At 45.2% G+C, this 20,715-nt stretch overlaps 1 protein-coding gene across 4 annotated transcripts in view; it reads left to right on the top strand.

Annotated features, from left to right (window-relative positions):
- LOC122815299 overlaps nucleotides 1-20,715 on the top strand; it is a 623,971-nt gene that overhangs the window by 434,696 nt on the left and 168,560 nt on the right. For all 4 annotated transcript variants that reach the window (XM_044087667.1, XM_044087668.1, XM_044087665.1 and 1 more), the window contains one exon: nucleotides 17,854-17,954. In XM_044087667.1, coding sequence (XP_043943602.1) covers nucleotides 17,854-17,954 — 101 coding nt within the window. The remainder of the gene's footprint in view (nucleotides 1-17,853; nucleotides 17,955-20,715) is intronic.

Genomic DNA, 20,715 nt, shown 5'->3' on the forward strand with positions numbered 1-20,715 from the left:
TGGTTCCGGGACACTTGGGACTCATCTTCCCCGAAAAAGCAGAGGGGATTATGATAAACCCTGGCCCTAGAGGCAGAGGGGGTCCGAGAAATTTCGGGTCTTGAGAACCTTTCACAGACAGGCCTGCGCAGCAGTCCTGAGGGGCTGCCTGACTGCTCATCTCTGGAGGCAGTCGAGAATAGTCTTTTGCTACACACAACGGAGTGCAAGTCCTTAACAACAGACCGTTGGGTGTTGCAGATCATATCCAGAGGTTATTCCATCCTGTTAACAGATCCATCTCGCCCACCAAAACCAGACGTTCCACCTGCAGAAAGGGGAGGTAGCAGCACTAGAAATAGACAAGCTGCTAAGAAAGCGAGCCATCCAACCCGTCCCCCCAGACCAATCCGGATTGGGCATTTATTCCATGTTCTTTTTAGTGCCAAAGAAAATGGGGGACCTAAGACCCATTCTCTATCTTTCCACCTTGAACCTGTCCGTAGCCAAGGATTAATTCCGGATGGTCACCCTTCATTCCATCCTGCCCTACCTGCAGGCCAAGGATTGGATGTGCTCTATTGGACCTACTGGACGCATACTGTCATATCAAAACGAGTAGGCGCTGCCGCAGGTTTCTCCAGATGTCCTTCAAGAATGCAACTGCAGTCATAACATGTGGGTTGTCCTGCCTCAGGCAGCCCTCAGTCGGCCAGATTCCAAAGTCTGGGTCCGACGTCGGCTGATGTCGCATTTCTCTCCGTCAGAGCGGCTGGAGTATATAAGCATCAGCCGACGCCATTTTCTTCAGTCTTTCTTGCCGCACGGTGCCCGAAGCAGAAGCAGTTCGCAAGTGCCGGTCTGTCAGCTCCTGTATTCTACGATACCGAAGTAATCAAAAAAGCTAAGTACCCCGTTGGGGACCTTTTCTTGCTTCAGCCGATGTCAGAAATTACTGAAAAAGTTAACAATTGTCTTTTTTGTGGTAAACAAATACCTCATAAGGATTTCCACTCTTACTGCCTCCCTTGCCTGGGCCCAGACCACGACGTCTCGGCCTGTGTAGCCTGTGCACGCTTCAACAAGCGCACTCTCAGGCGCCGGGCGGAGTTCGCTGAAGATTTTTTCGGCGATAAATTTGCTTACACCATGCCGTCAGATCTTCCGACATCGCAAACTCCCAAAAAGCGAAAAGACTGGGACCGACATCCTAGGCCCACGTCTACCACCGACTCCACGCCAAAACCTAGCGCGAGTGCTCCGGTTCCCTCTGAGACGGTCTCTCCACCGAACCGAAGACACCGCATTACCGACGACTCAGATTCCAGACATTACTCCGCCAGTTATAGATTTTCCTCCGGAAACCGAAACCGAGGAAATGCCCGAGACCATTGCTGTAGAAAAGGTCATTCCTGCACGTGGAGCTGCCAGGCCTCCTATGGCCATGTCTATTAAGGCCTACACTAGGGCTAAGGCAGCCAGGAAAACAAAGCATATTACTTCCAAATCCTTACCTCAGCCGACTCCGGGGAGACAAATTATGTCCATGGCTGCTGATTTAATTTCCATGATTAGAGGTTCACAGGCCCATCCTGAGAGAGCATCCCAGCCTCCTCCTGATAAAAGGCCCCGGGTTGAACCCTCTGACCCTTCTCCTTCAGATGAAGACACTGAGGACTCTGTCCACTCGGATAGCCACGAAGAGCTCTTCCAGACCTATGAGGACTCGGATGCAGAAGATTCCATCCCTTCGGCCTCCCCTCCAGAGGATATTTCTTTTGGGGAAGTTCTGCACACCATGAGGGAACATTTCAAGTGGCAGGGTCAGGAATATTCTGATTTTAGGAAGCGCCTTAGGACTTTCCTTAAGAAGCCTCAGCACAGGCCCTTAGCTATTCCTCCTGTACTTGATGTTCTGGATGATTTGTATTCTGACTCTAGTGCTACCCCTGATTCTCTTCCTCCTGCTCCAGCCAAGCCAGACAGGTATTACAGGGTCCCAGAAACTCATTCCCATTTATTCAGGGCCCATAGTGCTGATTTGGAAACTATTTCACAGGGGCCTAAAGGAGTTTCAGCCTCCACCTCAAAAAATCCTTTGTCCTCCAACAGGGAAGCAAGGTCATTAGAGAGATGGGGTAAAAAGGTTTACACATCCACTACCTTATCTATGAGAGCTTTAAATTGCCTTTTTCATATGTTCCAATATCAGGATTATCTCTTAGAAGATTTACAAAAAACGTTAGCTTCTCCTGATCCTTTAGACAGGAAGACTTTGCAGGAAGCTGTACATAACACTCAGCAAGTAAGCAACCACTTCCTGCAGTGTGGATATGATGCACTGGAAGCTTCATGTAGGGCAGCTATGACAGGGGCAGTGATGCGTAGACATGCTTGGTTAAAAGATCAACCTCTACCAGGTCATGTAAAAGCAAAACTTCTGGATGCACCTTTGGAAAAGAACAAGCTTTTTGGTGCAAATGCTAAGGATGTGTTAAAGACCATCGAAGAAAAAGCAAAATCAGTTCAGACAGTGAAAGATTTCCTCCAGGTTCAACCCCCCCCAGATTCAGTAGGAATTGGCCTTCAAAAACTGGTCCTTTCCTAATCCAGAAAAGTTTCAAAGGGGTAAGAACAGACGTGGCCGAGGAAGAGGCCAATACAGAGGCCCTTACAGGGGACGACAATGGCAGCCAGGAAACCAAAGAAGTGACGCAGGGGTTTCACCTGCCCAACAACCACAAACTCAATGACTTTCCTCTACTACCGCCTACCAGGGAACAACTAGAAGCTCCCTTGGGCGGGAAATTATCTCTGTTTGCAGAAAACTGGCACAGACTGACCAAGGACAAATGGATTTTGGACATTATAGACCGAGGGTACAGGTCTCATTTCCATACCTTACCAAGAAAACAAGGCATGTTAAGTTGTCTATCTCGCCTTCATTCTTGCTGGATGGGTTCGGAGCCGACCTCGGCTCCGACTCGGCCACTCTAAAAGCTCGAGAGTTGGTTCCACCGGCTCGAGGCTCCCCTTATATCCCACAATGCTAGGCGTGAGTTACCTCAGATCTCGTTTGCCGCTACAGCTTCGAGGTTGGTTGCTTCTACCGGTTCCTGGTGAGTGTTAGCTTTTTATACTAAAAAGTTATTCTTTTTTCCCCTTTTAACCTTAATTCTTCACAAATTAGTGTAGAATATAGTTTTTTATCCCCGACCCTATTTTTCCCCGTTTTCTCTTTAAAAGAACCGCTGGTTCTTCCCTTGGGCCTTCCCTTCCATAGGGTGTGTTTGTGTAGTTTCTTTAACTTTTTTGTGCTTATTTTTACTAAAATTGTTAATTATTTTTAGTGTTAATATTTTTTCTGACAGGGTATAACTGTGTGTTTGGTGTGTGTTAGTGTACACCTGTCAGTTAGGATTGTCAAAGGAAGCAAAGGTCTCTGGATTCAAGAAGTGTGATGCGTGCTGTCAGAAAATGTCTCTGACAGACGCTCACACTTCTTGTGTCTACTGTCTAGGGCCTTTGCACCTGCAGGACTCCTGTGCTGTGTGCCATGGCTTCAGCCCCAGGGTCCTGCAGGAGAGAAAGAACAAGTTAATTTTGAGAGGCTTGTTAAAACCTGAGGATTCCCTGTCAGTTTCAACAGGGAAGCCCTCTAAGGCATCGAGGTCTTCGGCTCCGGCTTCTGAGCCGAGACCTCAGGTTGTTCAACCTTTGCCTTTATCGGCTCCGGCTGGAGCCGATAAGACTCAGTCCACAGTTTCTGTGGCTTCCTCGGCTCCGGCCGGAGCCGAGGTTATCGAGGTACCTGTGTCGGCTCCGACAAGATCTTCGGAGCCGACAACCAGAAAGAGGTCTAGGTCACCTTCTCTTGGCTCCGTTCATTCGGCTCCAGGATCTCCCCTGCTGTCTGAACGGAGCCAAAGGTCTCATTCCTCTAGGTCATCGAGGCTTTCCGATCATGACCTTCAGAGGGTGGTGAGTCGACTACTTAAGTCCGAGGCACTTGCCCAGATGCTTCAGAGCCCGACTCATCAGTCGGTGCCTGTCCCGGTCCATCAACTCTTTCCTCCTTCGACTCTTTTGAGTTCGAGCGGATCGTGTCGGAACCGAGACTGTGGTCACCGGAGCCGAGACAATTGTCTTCGCTCCGTCGCCGGCTCCGTTTCTTCCGTGGAGGAATCTCGGCGCCGGACTTCCTCGTCGGCTCGAGGGTGAGTGGCATCGGACCCTTGTCCGACCCCTCTCCTCTCGGTGCTGGCGCTGGTGAGTTCGGCTCCGACATCGCCTCGAGCCATCACTGTCGGTGCCGAGGGTCCTTAGCTCCTCGGAGCGGGGACCTCTGGCTCTGCCTGACAGGGGTGCTCGAGGTCATGCGGAGTGTGTTAGAGCCTGGCTCTACTCCACAGTCGGCTCCGTCAGCCCCTCCCTCTATGCTGCCTCAGGGTAAGTCGACTCACTCCCTCATCCCGGACCGCAGAGAGCCAGCTCCTCAGGAGCCCCTTTGGGATTTCATCCTCTTCCGAGGCCTCTCCTGATTTGGCAGAAGAGCCCCTCGGAAGAGGAAGTGCAAGAGGAAGCACATTGACTCACCTGAGTCTATCACGCCGGACACAGATCTGGATGATTCTGAGGGTTCCCCGTTCCCCTTCTGAAGATGTCTCATTTGCAGACATTCTGGGGATCCTTAAACAGAGGGAAATTGGCCAGCCCTCAACCCTTCAGAGGACGAATCTGTGTATCTTGAGGCGTTTGGCTCTCGTCCTTCCACCTCCTGGGTGTCCCCCGACCCCCTCATGCAGGTGGTTGCTAAGAAGGCATGGACGGCTCGTGATGCAGTGGACCCCACTCCGAGGAGACCCTCCAAATTCATCACAGCTCCATCAGACAAGCAATTTTTATCAAAAGGAGTTTCTGTGGATGCTATGGTGGTAGCTGCCGCCACAAAGAAGGAACTGGCTGATCCTTCAGTGCCTGTCCATCCACCTAACAAGGAATCTAGGTCCATGGATAGGTGGAAGCGGATGTTCTCCTCAGCGACTTTTACCATGCGTTCGCTGAATTACCTGTGCCATTTCACTCGTCTTCAAAGGGACTTGGTCAAGGAAGCGAGTGAGATGTTGAAGGACCCTACAGCTGCGGGTTCCAAGAAAAAATGAACACGCAGCTGGCTATCCTTAATTCCATTTCCAACTCCTCCATGCGCCTCCTCTCTTATGCGGCCGATGGAGCGAGCAGAGCCAAGAGGAACAGGGGTAGCCTTACGTAGGCACGCCTGGATGCGGCTATGCAACTTTGCGGAACCTTTCAAGACGTCTTTCACGAACTCCCCTTTTGATGGATCATCTCTTTTGGTCCTCAAGTGAAAGAAACCCTGACTAGGTGCGAGACTGATGGCAAGACCCTTTCTGCCGTCGGAGTCCGTTTTTCTACTCCTTCTAGGCCTTACCCCAAAGGCCAGAAGGGTGGAAAGATGTGGTTCCGTAAACAAACTCAAGGGACTTCGCCTGACGCACAGAGTCGTTTTCCTACCAGAGGCAGAGGTGGGAATAACAATGGTAGACGTCGCCCTAGGGGCAGGGGGGGTCCGCAGAACCAGGGCAATCGGGAAGCCTTTCCTGACAAGCCCTTTCAGCATCCCTGAGGTGTTGCCCGACTGCCCATCTTCGGAGGCAGTCGGGGGAAGATTGTCACTGTACCCAGAAGCCTGGCTATCCTTGACACAAGACAAATGGGTACAGTCCATCATTTCGAAGGTTATTCTATCCCCTTTCTTCGTTTCCAAATCAGTCAAAAATCCCTTCCAGATGTTCCACCGCTCAAAGGGATATAGCAGCTTTGGAAATTTCAAAACTGCTTGCAAAAGAGCTATTCAGCCAGTGCCAGCAGACCAACAAGGATCCGGAATCTACTCAAGGTTCTTTTTAGTTCCAAAGAAAACAGGGGACTGGAGACCAATTTTGGATCTCAGTATCTTGAACAGATCGGTCAAGAAAACAAGATTTCGGATGGTCACGCTGCAATCCATTCTTCCCCTATTGGGAAAAGGAAACTGGATGTGCTCTATAGACCTTCAGGACGCGTACTATCACATAAAATGAACAGGCGCTCCAGAAGATTCCTCCGCTTCAGGCTGGGAACCAGTCATTTTCAATTCAGGGCCCTGCCCTTTGGTCTCACCACTGCCCCGGTGTTTACCAAATGCATGGCAGTGGTAGCTTCTCACCTGAGACGACAAGGATTCCAGGTGTTTCCATATTTGGACGACTGGCTCCTCACAGCTCCCACCAAGCATCTCCTTCTGATGGCCAGAGATTACACTTTTCGCATCTGTCAAAAACTGGGTATCTCAATAAATTGCGAAAAGTCTGTTTTGTCGCCTTGTCGTACTATTACCTACATAGGCGCAAATTTAGATACTGTAAACATGTCTGCAACACTAACGAACCAAAGGATATCAGACATTCAAAAATTGGTGTCTCTACTTCTCAACAACAACAGAGCCAAAGCCAGGTTAGTTCTAAAGGTGTTGGGAATCATGGCAGCGGCCATACCTCTCCTCCCATTGGCCAGATACCACATGCGGATCCTTCAGTGGATGCTCTTTTCTCAATGGTCATACCAGGAACTTCCAATGTCTCACACCATTATGATCACGCAAGCGTGCAAAAAGCATCTCATGTGGTGGATGTCTTCCCCCCAGCTCCTGTTGGGGAGACCATTTGTTCCACCTCCTCCGGTTGCTACTCTGACAACGGATGCCTCCCTGATCGGGTGGGGGCATTATCAGGGCAGGACAGTCCAGGGCACATGGCAACCAAGCGAATGCCACTTGCATAAATGTTCTGGAGATGAGAGCAGTGCTTTTAGCGTTGCAAGCCCTTCAAGACTCTCTTCCCTTGGGAACGATTGCAATCCAGACAGACAATATGTCTGTAGTGTGGTACATCAACAAACAAGGCGGAACCAGATCATACACCTGTGTCGAGAAGCACTCAGACTGTGGCAATGGGCGATTTCTTCTCAGCGTTTTCTGATAGCAACGCACATCCCCGGGAAGTCCAATCACATTGCGGACAAGTTGAGCAGAGCTATTCTCATGCCTCACGAGTGGTCTCTGAAAGACTCTGTAGTGAGAGAGATATTTCTCAAGTGGGGTCAGCCTTGCTGCGATCTTTTTGCTACTCCCCAAAACAGCAAGTGCAGAGAATACTTCACTCTATTCCCTTTACCAGGCCAACCCAGCAGGGACGCGCTAGTCCAAGTTTGGACCCGGACTTCTGTATGCATTTCCTCCTTTCCCACTGATCTCTCAAGTAATACAGAAAGCTATCGCTCAGAAGGCCTCATTGATCCTCATTGCTCCTTACTGGCCTCGACAAGTGTGGTTCCCCTTTCTACATCGATTTCTTTTGGAGCGACCGTGGAATCTGGACCTAGTTCCAGATCTTTTGATCCATCAGTCGGGTCAGTTTCATCGCTCCCTCCCTCTCTGAACCTCACTGCTTGGTTCCTCCACTTCCAACCGTAGCCAGGCTTCCTCAATTATCTCACTCTGTTAGAGATATTTTGATAGCTTCCCATAAATCTTCCACTCGAAAGATTTATTTGAGTAAATGGAAACGCTTCTCATATTGGGCACAAGGAAAGGACATAGATCCTTTCACCGCTTCCATCCAACTAGTCCTTGATTTTCTTGCTGAACTCTTCCATGCAGGTTCATCTCCATCTACTCTTAAGGTTCAATTGGCAGCTATTTCTAATTTCCATGTGGGTATTTCTGAATCTGCCCTAATGTCCCACAAACTCTGCAAAGCCTTTTTGAAAGGAGTTTTTCTTCTCAGACCTCCTGTCAGAAATCCTCCTTCTCCTTGGGACCTAAATTTAGTTCTTGCTTCTTTGATTCTTTCCCCTTTCGAACCTGCAGCTTCATGTTCCTTAAAGTTGTTATCATGGAAAACTCTCTTTCTGGTGGCTATCACATCAGCTAGAAGAATTTCAGAACTTCAAGCACTCAGTTGTCGTTCTCCTTACCTTGTGTTCCATAAGGACAGAGTTTCCTTACGAACTAACCCGTCCTTTTTGCCTAAGGTGGTTTCAACATCAAATCTAAACCAATGCATTGACCTCCCTGTCTTTTTCCCGGAGTATTCAAATAGGTCTGAACAAAAATTACACTACCTGGATGTTCATCGTCAATTAAGGTACTACTTGGACAGGACGAAACTATTCAGAAAATCTGATCAGCTGTTTGTCTCCTATGCGGAAAGCAGAAAGGGACTTCCAGTTTCAAAGGTATCTTTATCCAGATGGCTAACATCTCTGATTACCCTTGTTTATGAGATTAGACACCAAAACTGCCTAATAAACCTAAAGCCCATTCCACCAGAGCTTTGGCTACTTCTCTAGCCTTCCAAGACAGACTGCCTATTGACACCATTTGTGCAGCGGCTACTTGGGCTACTCCTCACACTTTTATTTCCCATTATAAGTTGGATTTAGCTTCTAGGCATAGAGCTAATTTTGGTTCCACTGTTCTCAGGAGTCTGTTCCGTTAGGCCACCGGGACAAGGTGCTAGGGACGGTCCCATCCAGCAAGAATGAAGGCGAGATAGACAACTTAACATATAGAAGTTATGTTCTTACCATAACGTTCCATGTTAGTTGTCTTCTTCTCGCCTTCTTCTTGCGTCCCACCCTCCTTCCCCCTGGCCTGGACAGACCTAGAGGAGTTGTGATCGTGACCTCTCTTTCTACCACCTCTTTCTTAGTCATATGCTATTATGCATATTTCTTGTTTCAGGATATAGGTCACCCTTTTCTTCCTGCTGTTAGAGGTGGATTCTGTTTTACAGTTATACTGTTATTGATATAAGCTGGGTTAGCTTACAAACGAGATCTGAGGTAACTCACGCCTAGCATTGTGGGATATAAGGGGAGCCTCGAGCCGGTGGAACCAACTCTCGAGCTTTTAGAGTGGCCGAGTCGGAGCCGAGGTCGGCTCCGAACCCATCCAGCAAGAAGAAGGCGAGAAGAAGACAACTAACATGGAACGTTATGGTAAGAACATAACTTCTATATGCCAAACCTACCACAACATCAAAGGGCAGAGGCTATCAAGCAAATCACTCTGCTGACTCGAATGAAAGCAATAGAAAGAGTTCCACAACAAGAACAGGGGTTTTACTCGAGACTGTTCCTTGTTCCAAGAAAAGAATCTCAAGGGAGACCAATACTGGACTTGTCCGCATTAAACACCTTTCTCATAGTACCAAAGTTCAAAATGCTGACTCTACAGCAACTCCTTCCCATGCTGTGCAAGGAGTCGTGGCTGATTACTCTGGACCTCAAGGAGGCATACCTGCATGTCCCTATCAGACACAGCTGCAGAAGATACCTCAGATTTATTGCAGGGCCAGGGCATTATCAATTCTCAGCATTGCCATTTGGCTTATCTACTGCGCCCAGAGTATTTACAAAATGCCTGGCTTCAGTAATTGCTCATTGCAGGCTCCAGGGTATACAAATTTACCCGTACCTGGACGACTGCCTCATACAAGCGGACGACAAATTGATGTTGACAAAAAACCTGGATTGTCATACAATTACTTCAAGCTCTGGGATACACAGTCAACTTTCAAAAGTCAAGACTGCAGCCATCCCAGCAAATCTTCTTAGGAGCCAAACTAGACACAGCCTCTCAGATGGCTTACCTGACAGAAGACAAGCAAGAGAAGTTAACTCATTACTTCAAAGGTTTAGCAAAACTCACCCAGATGACTGCAAGGAGACTCCTACAGGCCCTGGGTTACATGGCATCCTGCATTCTCCTGGTTCCATTAGCAAAACTACACATGAGAAAGCTTCAATGGTACCTAAAAAGCATTTGATCTCAACACAGCAACAACTTGGAGACAATCATTCCACTCATTCCATGCCTACAAAAGGAATTCCTATGGTGGACTTCGGTGAGCCAGGAAAACACAGGTATGTCATTCAAAAAACCACAGATAACACAGACCATGACTACAGACGCCTCAGACCTTGGATGGGGGGCGCACATGGAAGGCAGGTGTATACAAGGACAATGGTCCCCAAACGAAACACATCTGCATATAAACCAAAAGGAAATGCTGGCAGTAATGCATGCCATTGAGGCTTTTCAACACCAACTCCAGCAAGGCCATTTAATGATACGGACAGACAACACCACTGTGATGTGGTACATAAACAAGCAAGGGGGCACCCACTCTTACCCCCTTTGCAGACTGACAATGCATCTTTGGGAGAAATCACTGAGCCTAAACATCCAGTTACAATCCCAGTTTGTTCCAGGAAAGGACAATGTGTTGGCGGACAGCCTAAGCAGGAATTTCACAGATCCACACGAGTGGAGGTTACATCCGAAGGCCTTCAGACAACTCACTTCGACATGGGGCAAGCCAGAAGTGGACCTATTTGCCTCTCATCTCAATCATCTTCTACCAAAATACTGCACAAGGACATACCATCCGAAAGCTTGGAAAATAGATGCCCTCTCATTCAACTGGAACTCCCTAACAATCTATGCATTTCCACCTCTGCCACTGATGACCTCAGTATTACTAAAGATCAAAGCAGAGAGACTGAAAGGAATCATAATAGCTCCGGACTGGCCAAGACAACACTGGTACCCATTACTACGGAGCATATGTCACACCAGGAGGTGGGCCCTTCCCCAATGGCCTCTACTTCTGACTCAACACAACTTCGAAACAGTGCATCCAAATCTAAAGACACTGCAGCTAACAGCCTGGGATATCCCATAAATAACTTCAGCCTATCTCTCTCCAAGGAAGTACAGCGGATACTAACAGAGGCTCGAAGACCATCCACCAGAAAGGTTTATTCAGCAAAGTGGAAAAGATTCAGCATTTGGAATACCAGCAAGGGACATGATGCATCATTGTTGAACATCCCACTCATCTTGGAATATTTGGCAGATATGTTAAAGAACGGTCTCTCATATTCTTCCATAAAGATTCATGCATCAGCTATTTCAGCTAGATACAACACTGATCCTCCTGTTTTTTCGCACCCTTTACTAAGGCAATTCCGCAGGGGAATCAAGAACATTAAGCCACCAAGAAAGGCCCCGGTTCCTGCCTGGGACCTCAACTTTGTCCTAGAAAAACTGACTCTACCTCCGTTTGAGCCAGCAGCTTCAGTTGACTTGCAATTTCTCTCAGGGAAGACAGCTTTCCTGTTGGCAATTACATCAGCAAGAAGGGTTTCGGAGCTACAGGCCCTAATGGCAATACCACCCTTTATTATTTTTCACAGAGACAGAGTTTCATTAAGGACCAACCCTACTTTTATGCCAAAGGTGGTATCTAGGGTTTCTTTAAATCAAGCCATTCATCTGCCTGCTTTCTTCCCCAATCCTGAGAACACGGGGGAAAGACTTGCATACCTTGGACATTCACAGACAACTTCGTTACTACTTGGACAGAACCAAGACCAGTAGGAAGTCTGAACAGCTTTTTGTAGCTTACGCCCCTGCAGTACAAGGAAAAGCAATCTCAAAACAGACTATTTCAAAATGGATTGGGCATTGCATCAGATTCTGTTCCTTTCATGGAAAGACTGTTCCAGCCAATGTCGGACCACATTCCACCAGAGCTACAGCCACCTCTACAGCATTCTTAAGAGGGGTGCCTACTAAGGACATTCTAGATGCTGTTACATGGAGCTCCGTGCATACATTCTCCAAACACTACAATCTCCCTCTATACTCTAGATCCAGAGCAGGCTTTGCTTCGGCAGTCCTGCAGGGATTAATTGCCACACCATCTTTTTCCTAGAGCATTCCTCCTCCCCCAGCTAAGCTATGGTATTCTACCCACATGTTATGACTGCAGTTGCATTCTTGAAGGACATAGTACAGTTTTGTACCTACCATAAATGTAGATGTCCGATAGACATGCAACTGCAGTCGGATTTTCCCACCCTCCATACCCCTCTATGCCTAGGGTCCACTCCTATCCCTGTTTCTCCTAGCTGGGGATATCTGTTATGGTGTATTTGTTTTATTGCTCATTTACTTGTTTGGAATCCTGTTTTTGTCTTCCAATTTGATTACAGCCTTCCTTGGAGGGCACCTGGCATCTGGGGCAAGAAACACTGAAGAAAATGGCGTCGGCTGATGCTTATATACTCCAGCCGCTCTGACGTCGGAGAGAAATGCGACATCAGCTGACGTCGGACCCAGACTTTGGAATCCGGCCGACCGAGGGCTGCCTGAGGCAGGACAACCCACATGTTATGACTGCAGTTGCATGTCTATCGGACATCTACATTTATGGTAGGTACAAAACTGTACTTTCTGGCTGGGGGCCAATCCCTATCAGTTCAGGGCCCTCCCCTTTGGTCTCACCACAGCCCCCTGGGTGTTCACAGAAGTGATGGTCATTGTTGCTTACCTGAGGCTTCAGGGAATTCAGGTCTTTCCTTACCTGGACCATTGGCTCCTTGCTGCCCCCACCCAGTGTCTACTTTGCCGAGCCAGGGACTATTCTTGTATTAGCGAAAGTCTGGGCATTACTATCAACCTCAGCAACTTGTCACGGACTCCAGTCCAGATTCTAGACTTTATTGGAGCTTGGTTGGACACCATCCAAATGGCTTACCTCACCCCGGAAAGGGTACACAATCTAAGACTTCATGTTTTACATTCTTCAGGCTAGTCTTCCCTCAGCGGAGACAGTTCTGCGGGCTCTGGCTTCCATGGCAGCCACAGTCAATCTTCTAACCTTTGCACAGCTTCATATGCGAGTTCTGCAGTGGACGCTAGCAGTTCAATGGTCTCTATTAAGACCTACCATTGTCCCATCCAGTCCGTATGTCCTGGGCTTGCAGAGACACACTTAGCTGGTGGATTCTCTCCCTGGACCTTACCAGGGGACGTCCCTCTCTTCCATCCTTTCCCAAAACCTCAGTGACCACGGATGCCTCCCAGCTGGAGGGGGGCATTGCTCAGGAAGGACAGTCTAAGGCACATGGTCCCCTTCCGAGAATAATTTGCATATCTACATCCTGGAGATGAGGGCAGTTCTAACGTTTCAGGCCTTTCATGCCCATCTTCCCCTAGGGACTATTGCAATCCAGTCAGACAAGTTAGTAGTCTGGTATATCAACAGACAAGGTGGAACCAGGTCTTACCCCCCTTTGTTGCAAAGCCCATGAGAGTGTGGGAGTGGGTGATTTTTCCACTGGCCTAGCGGACAGACTCAGCAGGACTATTCTGATGCCTTACGAGTGGTCTCTGAATCCTTCAGTAGTGGAACAGATCTTCAAGTGGGGGTCTGCCTTGCTGCGATATCTTTGCATCTCCTTCCAGCGCAAAGTGCAGCGAGTTCTTCGCTGGGAAGCCCCCAGGGACGCACTGGTTCTTGCTTGGCCTCCTGGTCTTCTATATGCCTACCCCCCCCCCATTACCCCTCATTCCGAAGTTTCTTCAGAAAACTCGCAGGCTGGGGAGCACAGTGATCCTCATTGCCCCATTCTGCCCTTGCAAAGTCTGGTTCCCCTTCCTTTAGTCTCCTGTGGTAGTTCCACCATGGATCTTGGCTCTGGTTCCAGATCTCATTTCTCATCCCTAAGGGATTCCTCCCCCAGACCTGGACAGTCTGAAGCTCACTGCTTGGGTGCTCCAGCTCCTTTTATGATTAGGACTCCCGGTTTATCCTCTGTGGTTAAAACCATGTTGATGGCAGCTCACAAATCTTCCACCAGAAAATATATTGTAGCAAGTCGAAACTGTTCCCCATATGGGCCTTTCATTGCGACCTGGATCCCTTTACGGCTCCAATGCCAGCAGTTTTAGAATTTTCGGAAAGTATCTTCAAGTTGCTAGCTCTTCTATTGTTAAAGTCCAATTGGCTGCCATCTCTAATTTCCATGTGGGAGAAAACATTGCTTCCCCTAGCTGCTTCTAGACTTTGCAAGAACTTTCTTAAAGGTACATTTCTCAACACCCTGTTGTGAAAGATCCTACACCTCCATGGGACCTCACCTTTGTTCTTCAGACTCTAGTCTCCCCTGTCTTTGAGCCTATGGTGTCATTAGACCTGCAGTATCTGTCTTGGAAGACTTCTTTTTTGGTGGCCATCACTTCTGCTAGGAGGGTGTCAGAACTTCAAGCATTGTCCACCAAAGCTCCTTACATGATTTTCCATACGAACAGGGTTTCCCTGTGTTTCCTTTCTTCTCAAAGTGGCTTCAGAAGCCAGTATCAACCAAGCTGTCAACCTTCCTGTTTTCTTTCCTAATTTCCAAAACGGGGTGAATATAAAATACATTTGTTGGTTTTACATATGCAACTGAGATTTTATTTACACAGAACAAAATCTTTTCGCAAATCAGATCAGTTTGTCTCTTATTCGAAGTCATTCTTAGGCAAGCCAATTTCTAGAGTGACAATTGCTCGTTGGATTTCCCAGTGTGTCATTCGAGCATATTCTGACAAAGGTATTTCCCTTCCAGGTCAGGTAAAAGCACACTCCGCCAGGTCAATGGCCACTTCAGCGGCTTTTTGGTCCAGGATGTCGCTGGATAATTTGTTCTGCGGCTACTTGGTCCTCATCTCATACCTTCATCTCTCATTACAAATTAGACATTGTATCCAGGGGTAGGGCATCTTTTGGCTCCATGGTGCTCCAGACTATCCTTCCATGAGGGCCACCCAGGTGTTAGTAGCTGGGGACTCTGTCCCACAGGTTGAAGACCAAATGAAGTCAACTACTTCAGATAAAGAAGTTATGTACTCACCATAACATTCCATCTGAGTAGTTCTACTTCATTTGTCTTCGGCCGCCACCCCCCTCATTCCCCCTAACCCTTGTCACTGTTGTCCTAACCTTGTATATAGGAGGTGAATACTACAGTGGCTCTCCTTGTTATGCTTTGCTTAGGGTATTGGGGAGCCATTAGTGGTAAGGTCTAATTGGGTTGGACTTATGTTTTGTTGAGCAGCAAACTCGATCTGAGGGAAGGAAGGCGATGGGGGGGGGGCATTATGGATAAAGAGAGGAGCTTGGAGCTCGGATCAGATGCTAGTGATGTGGCTGATTTGGATCCATAGACCCACAGGTTGAAGACAAATGAAGTACAACTACTCGGATTAGCTAAACATGTGCTAGAAAAGGGTGGTGAACACATTTAAATTTCTGGATTTAAGTTTACTTAAGGATAACATCAGAGAAGGTGACAAGTAACAGGTTTGAATACAGCGAACTGCGGTGGATAGTAGATTTTAAATAACTGTAGTCCCAGTCTTAATTAGCATATCTCTTTAAAACCTGTTCTTAAAAGCAGACCATTGTTCCATTGATTTTATTGATTCCTGCATTAGTTTGTTTTTTTGATTGGTCTATGGTTCTAAATTTTTGGTAGCATTGTTTGTTTTGTATCTATGGTCTGAAGAAGCGGAGAGATCGCTTACCAGTTTTTTATTTTAGTTGCGTATCATTATTTCAGCCCATCTGGACATTTGTTTTATTTTTATTGTCTTGTTTTGTGTCCTCTGTCCACTGTTCTTCGTTAGCTTTTGTCTTTTTTTTTTTTTTTTTTTTACTAAGATAATGCACAGATGGATAAAGGAGATTTAACAATAGAGACGACTGGATGTAGAACTTTAGAAAAATAGGTAAGAGGGGCTGGAACTTACTGGAGGAAATTAGCAAAGGAACCAAGGTGCTGGGAGCAAATAATTCTTGAGGGAAAGGTAAGTGGAATGAGGCTAAGCAGAGGTTCAGTCCTCAGTTAAGTGACTGCTTTCCATTACAATGGATTGATAATATAGACAGAGAAAGGGCGAATGCCAAGTGGAAAGATCAGCTTTGGTATAGTTTTAAGTTGTCTTGAATAGAAGTTGCTAGTAAAAAAGTAGAATTAGTAGGAAGTATTAAGTGCTGCATAACTAATAGATTAGAAAAAATTGGGAGAGTGGAAAGTCAGTTTGCAAAGGATCAATGGGAAGACATTATTAGGGCTTCCAAGAATGTTGTAAAATCTAGAACATTTAGGATTTTGCATGGAAATGTATGCATAGGCATTTTTTTAATATTCACTTGACTTCAGAGGATCTTATGATGGAGGTGCAGTGGGGGAAAAGAAGTAATTGAAAACTTGTTTTGGAGAAAGTGATAATATGGCTCATTTTAAAAAGAACCTACGGAGTACTTTGTCAAAACTGTATCGGGAACTTACGATAATAACTAAGGAAATGACTCTTCTAGGCCACAATACAGGATCTGAATTGCTTACACATACTAAGGCCTTTAAGTATAATGTTACTGGCTACTAAAAAAAAAAAGCATTTATTTGAAAATGGTAACTGTAATTGAAGTACTGAACATAGAAGGGAGCAAAAGCTAAAGCAGCTGTTATTGAAGTACTGAATATTGGAAAGGAGATTAAAAAATGGTAGTGGATCTTGAGAATAAAGTGAAGGAGCAAATTTTGTAGAAATTGAAATTTGTGGGAGTAATGCATGCTGATTAGACGGAAGACTGAAGTCTAAAAGAATGCAGGCATTGGAAAATTTGTGTGGTCAAGGGAAATTGTATATGTATGTATATGTGCGTGTACACATGTGTATTGTGACATTAATGGAAAGTATTACTATGGTTTGTTTCCTTTTTATTTTATAATACTCTATTAAATTGTCATATTTTAAAGAATAACAGATGTTTTTAAATTAAAACCTTTTCCTAGTAGTGTAGAGCCTGTCTTGAATTTTGGGGGGGGGTTTTTGTTTTTGTTTTTTTAACCATAGAAGGCAAAATGCAGATAAATGCCACTTTTTAAAACATAAGATTGTGTAAAAAATCAGCTGGCCCAATGATAGAGAGGATGAGCTTTCATTTGTCTTTATTTCTAAACAGTATGCTCAGCCAGTTTTGATTTAATATCAAGTCTCGGATAGTGCTGCCAAGGAGTGAGAGTAAATCTGGCTAGGAAAGGCCTACTCTTCTGTCTTGGGCTGTGAACTTGCTTGATTTGGCAGCTCCCAATAAATGCCCAAGGGCATGTAGCAACCAAATGCAAGTAGACTACAGACTGGTATCAGCAGTGATGTGCTTTCTACATTGAAAGTACTGAACTTTGTGCACTAGTGAAGGGAGTTAGTGGATTGTTCCTTAATGAAAAGGGTGCCTATGTGGGTTGAGTGGGTGCCCTACTGCCTTAGGTAAAGCAGTAGGTGGAGGCTGTATCACAAAAAAATTGATATTGGGCAGTAGGAGGTACAGAAAAAACTCCCCCACAAATGCATTTCAAAACAGCACATTATGAAAATGTTGCGTAGTGAGTGGGAATAAAATTGATTTTTTTAATGAATTTTCTTAAATAATTGTGTTTTAGATACGGACTTTATTAAAGTGAGAATTTGTTTGCTCTTTTCTGATAAAGCAACACTAAGTTAACTTGCGAGGCACTAATTTAGGTGCAGGTGAAATGATTTCTGCTGAGCTCTATTGCAGAAAGCTATATTTTGCAATATGGCACTGCACTGTTTTATAGTATTTCACTTAAAGGACTAGTATAGAATTGTGCTGTTGCATTTAGGTGGTTATATATTTTGATATGCAGTGGTAACATGTTGAAATAATCTTGCTGACTATTCAAATCATTTACTTTTTGCTTTTCAGAAACATTTGGGGATACACACTGAGGATATAAATTTAAAATATATTTTTCAAGTTAAATTCCATATTCACATATAGTGCATTAGAGCAGTAAGCATACTTGTGTAGATTTCCATAATGTATGCATAGCAATCAATTGTAATAGTAATGTGCTCTTACATTTGCATTTTCTGTTTATTTCCAGGTAGGAGGACTCGACATACAAATGGAGTTTACAGGACACGTAGCAGAGTAGCTCTGTCAGACAGCCTATTAGACGAGAACAGTGGTGGAAATAATTATGAGGTATTACATTTTCTGGATGTCAGCTGGCATATGTTTATGGGATTCTTCCTTAATTTATTTTTCTAAATGTTAAGCGATCTTGCTGAAGTTTAAATAGTTGAGATATGCAAAGGCTATAGATTTAAATGTGTATGATGTGGCACCCGATCCAGTTAAAGCAAAATAGGTTTTAGGTCTTTATTTGCTTTATGTATTAGCTTTGTTGTAAAGTATGGACGAAATTGATTTTTTTTTTTTTTTCAAAAATATTGAGAATGGGACAGCTTATAGAAGTCAAAATGCATTACCCAAAACAGGTTAATGTCTGTATTACTTGGTCAAAGATCAGCTTTCCTATCACATAGGAAAGTTCCTGCTACTTTGTTGCATAATTTTTCTGTTCGTCTCTGGACACTGCTTATTACAGCTTTTCACAAACGGGCATGCAGTTTTCCTGGTTTGCACTGCAACATCATTCAAAAGCACTTTGTTTTTGAGGCTTATCTTCCACCCCAAGACTGATGGCTCTTTTCTTGTTGTACTACTTCTGAAATTAGAAACTCATCCCCAGATTTTGTTGAAACAAAAAAAGCACTCTTCAAAAAGATGACAGAATTATCCATTGTCTAATTTCCTATGCAGCGAACGTAAGTACATTCATAAATTCATACGGCCTTTGATCGGTGTAATTTATGGTAACAAACTTGCAAGCAAGGTTTAATGCAAACGACTAAATATATTGTGATTACTTAATGTTGAGTGAGCAGGAGCTGCCTTTTTTAGTAGCTCAGTCTGAAGTATTTTAATTGGATATTTTGGTAATTTTATTTTTTTTCAGTGGAAGTTAAGTTCCTTAATAGAATAGCTCTGCCTTGTTTTAGACACATGCACATGCACATACATGTGTCTGTGTGTGTTCAAGGGAGGGGGGGTTAGCATGCTGGTTTAGGTCTTTACCTCAGATACAAGGTATGGGGCCTGATTCTTCTCTCTGGTTATTGGCTTAGGCTTATAATAGTCTACAGACTAATAGCCTAGCGTTTGCCCATGAACCATAGAAGGAAGTTGATCTTGGCAGATCATAAGTAGCTTTTCCAGAACCGAATGCCATGTTACCCATTTCCATAAGGGCTTGACAGAGCCAGCCCATGGATGCATTTTCAGTTTCTCTTCCATTCATCTGGTAATGTTTCACTCATTGCCAAATGATGTCCGCAGGCATTTCTGCACACATCCTACTAATGCATCGAGGCATCAATTATTGCTTGCTCATATTTGAATTAATTCCAAAATAGTGCCACATAAAAGGTCTTGGAATACTTCATCTTGAAACTTACACAATGGTAAACTCAACTTGATATTTGACCTTTGTGCAGTAGAGGTAGCGCTTTTGAGTATTATTTCTGTGCTAGTTAAAGAAAATGTTGCTGACAGAACATGTTCCTTGAATGGCTGCCAAGTTAGTGTAAACTGTTTATCGAACATGACATAATTCATATTTACTATGGTTATTGTTGCTTATACCATCCAGTCTAACACTTAGAATTGATTGAATGCATCCATTTTAAATTTTAATGAACAAAGCACAATCCAGCCGTGGCTGTGCATTTGGTACAATATGCCTGTACCATAAATGAAATGAGATGACATCAATGAGAATCAAGAATTTTTATTGGTTACATGTTTGGGCTTTTTTGCATGCTGAGCTTTTTGATTGGTTGTGAATTTGATACAATGTTTAAATAGCCTCTGCTGTTCTATTTGGATAACAGTCTGAAGAAGCTCCATTGTGAAAATGCTTACCATTTTTTTATTTTACATGCAAGTAGAGCTATTCTAACTTCCCCCAGATACCCATCTATCCATGCTTCTCTCCTTATCCCGCCACGCTTGGAAACTGGTTACCCTGGACTCTTGGGTCCTATCTATCATAAAGCAGGGATACTTCATGACTTGGGAGGCCGGATCTACTCCCAAAGGCATGCCTTAAACACCCCCCCCCCGGTCCTACAGGAGCTTCTTGCTCAGGGAACCATTCAGGAAGTCCCTTCTCTTGCAAGAGAGTGTGGGTTCTAGTCAAGAATTTTCCTGGTACCTAGAAAAGGTCCCTGGAAGCCCATTCTGGATTTCTCATCTCAACACCTTCTTGTGAGTTCCCTCCTTTCGGATGCTCTCCCTACCTACTCTTCTGCCCCTGATTCTTCCTCAGGCATTCTTAGTATCTTTGGATATAAAGGATGTCTACTTGTAAATCCCAATTCATCCTCTCTCCAGAAAATTCCTCTTTCTCAGTGGGCTGTGCACACGTACAGTTCTTTGCTTCACCATTTGGTCTCTCTACAGCCCCAAGATTATTTACAAAATGTCTGTCCCCAGTCATGGATTTTGCCAGAACACAAAGAATACAACTTTTCCCCTACCTCGACTACATCTTCATTCAGGCAACATCAAGTATGATGGCCTTGCAACACCTGGACTATACCATCTCCCTCTTAAGAGATCTGGAGTTTACAATAAACCTTAAAAAAAAAACATCCCTGATACCCTCATAAGACCAGGTGCTCCTGGGATGTCGGATTCTGACAAGGGAAATAATGGCCTGCCTTCCCCCAGAAAAAAATTGTGGTTCTCACTGCTTGCTTCTGGGATATTTTTCCTTTCAAAGCCATCTCAGCCAGGGAATTCCTCAGAATCCCAGGGTTCATGGCCTTGACCATCCCCATGGTACCTCTGGCAAGGCCTCACATGAGGAAGTTCCAGTGGTACTTCGAACAATCTGGAA

This window comes from Protopterus annectens, chromosome 11.part0, assembly GCF_019279795.1.
Source record: "Protopterus annectens isolate FY-2018-M chromosome 11.part0, PAN1.0, whole genome shotgun sequence".
Lineage (NCBI taxonomy): Eukaryota > Metazoa > Chordata > Ceratodontiformes > Protopteridae > Protopterus > Protopterus annectens.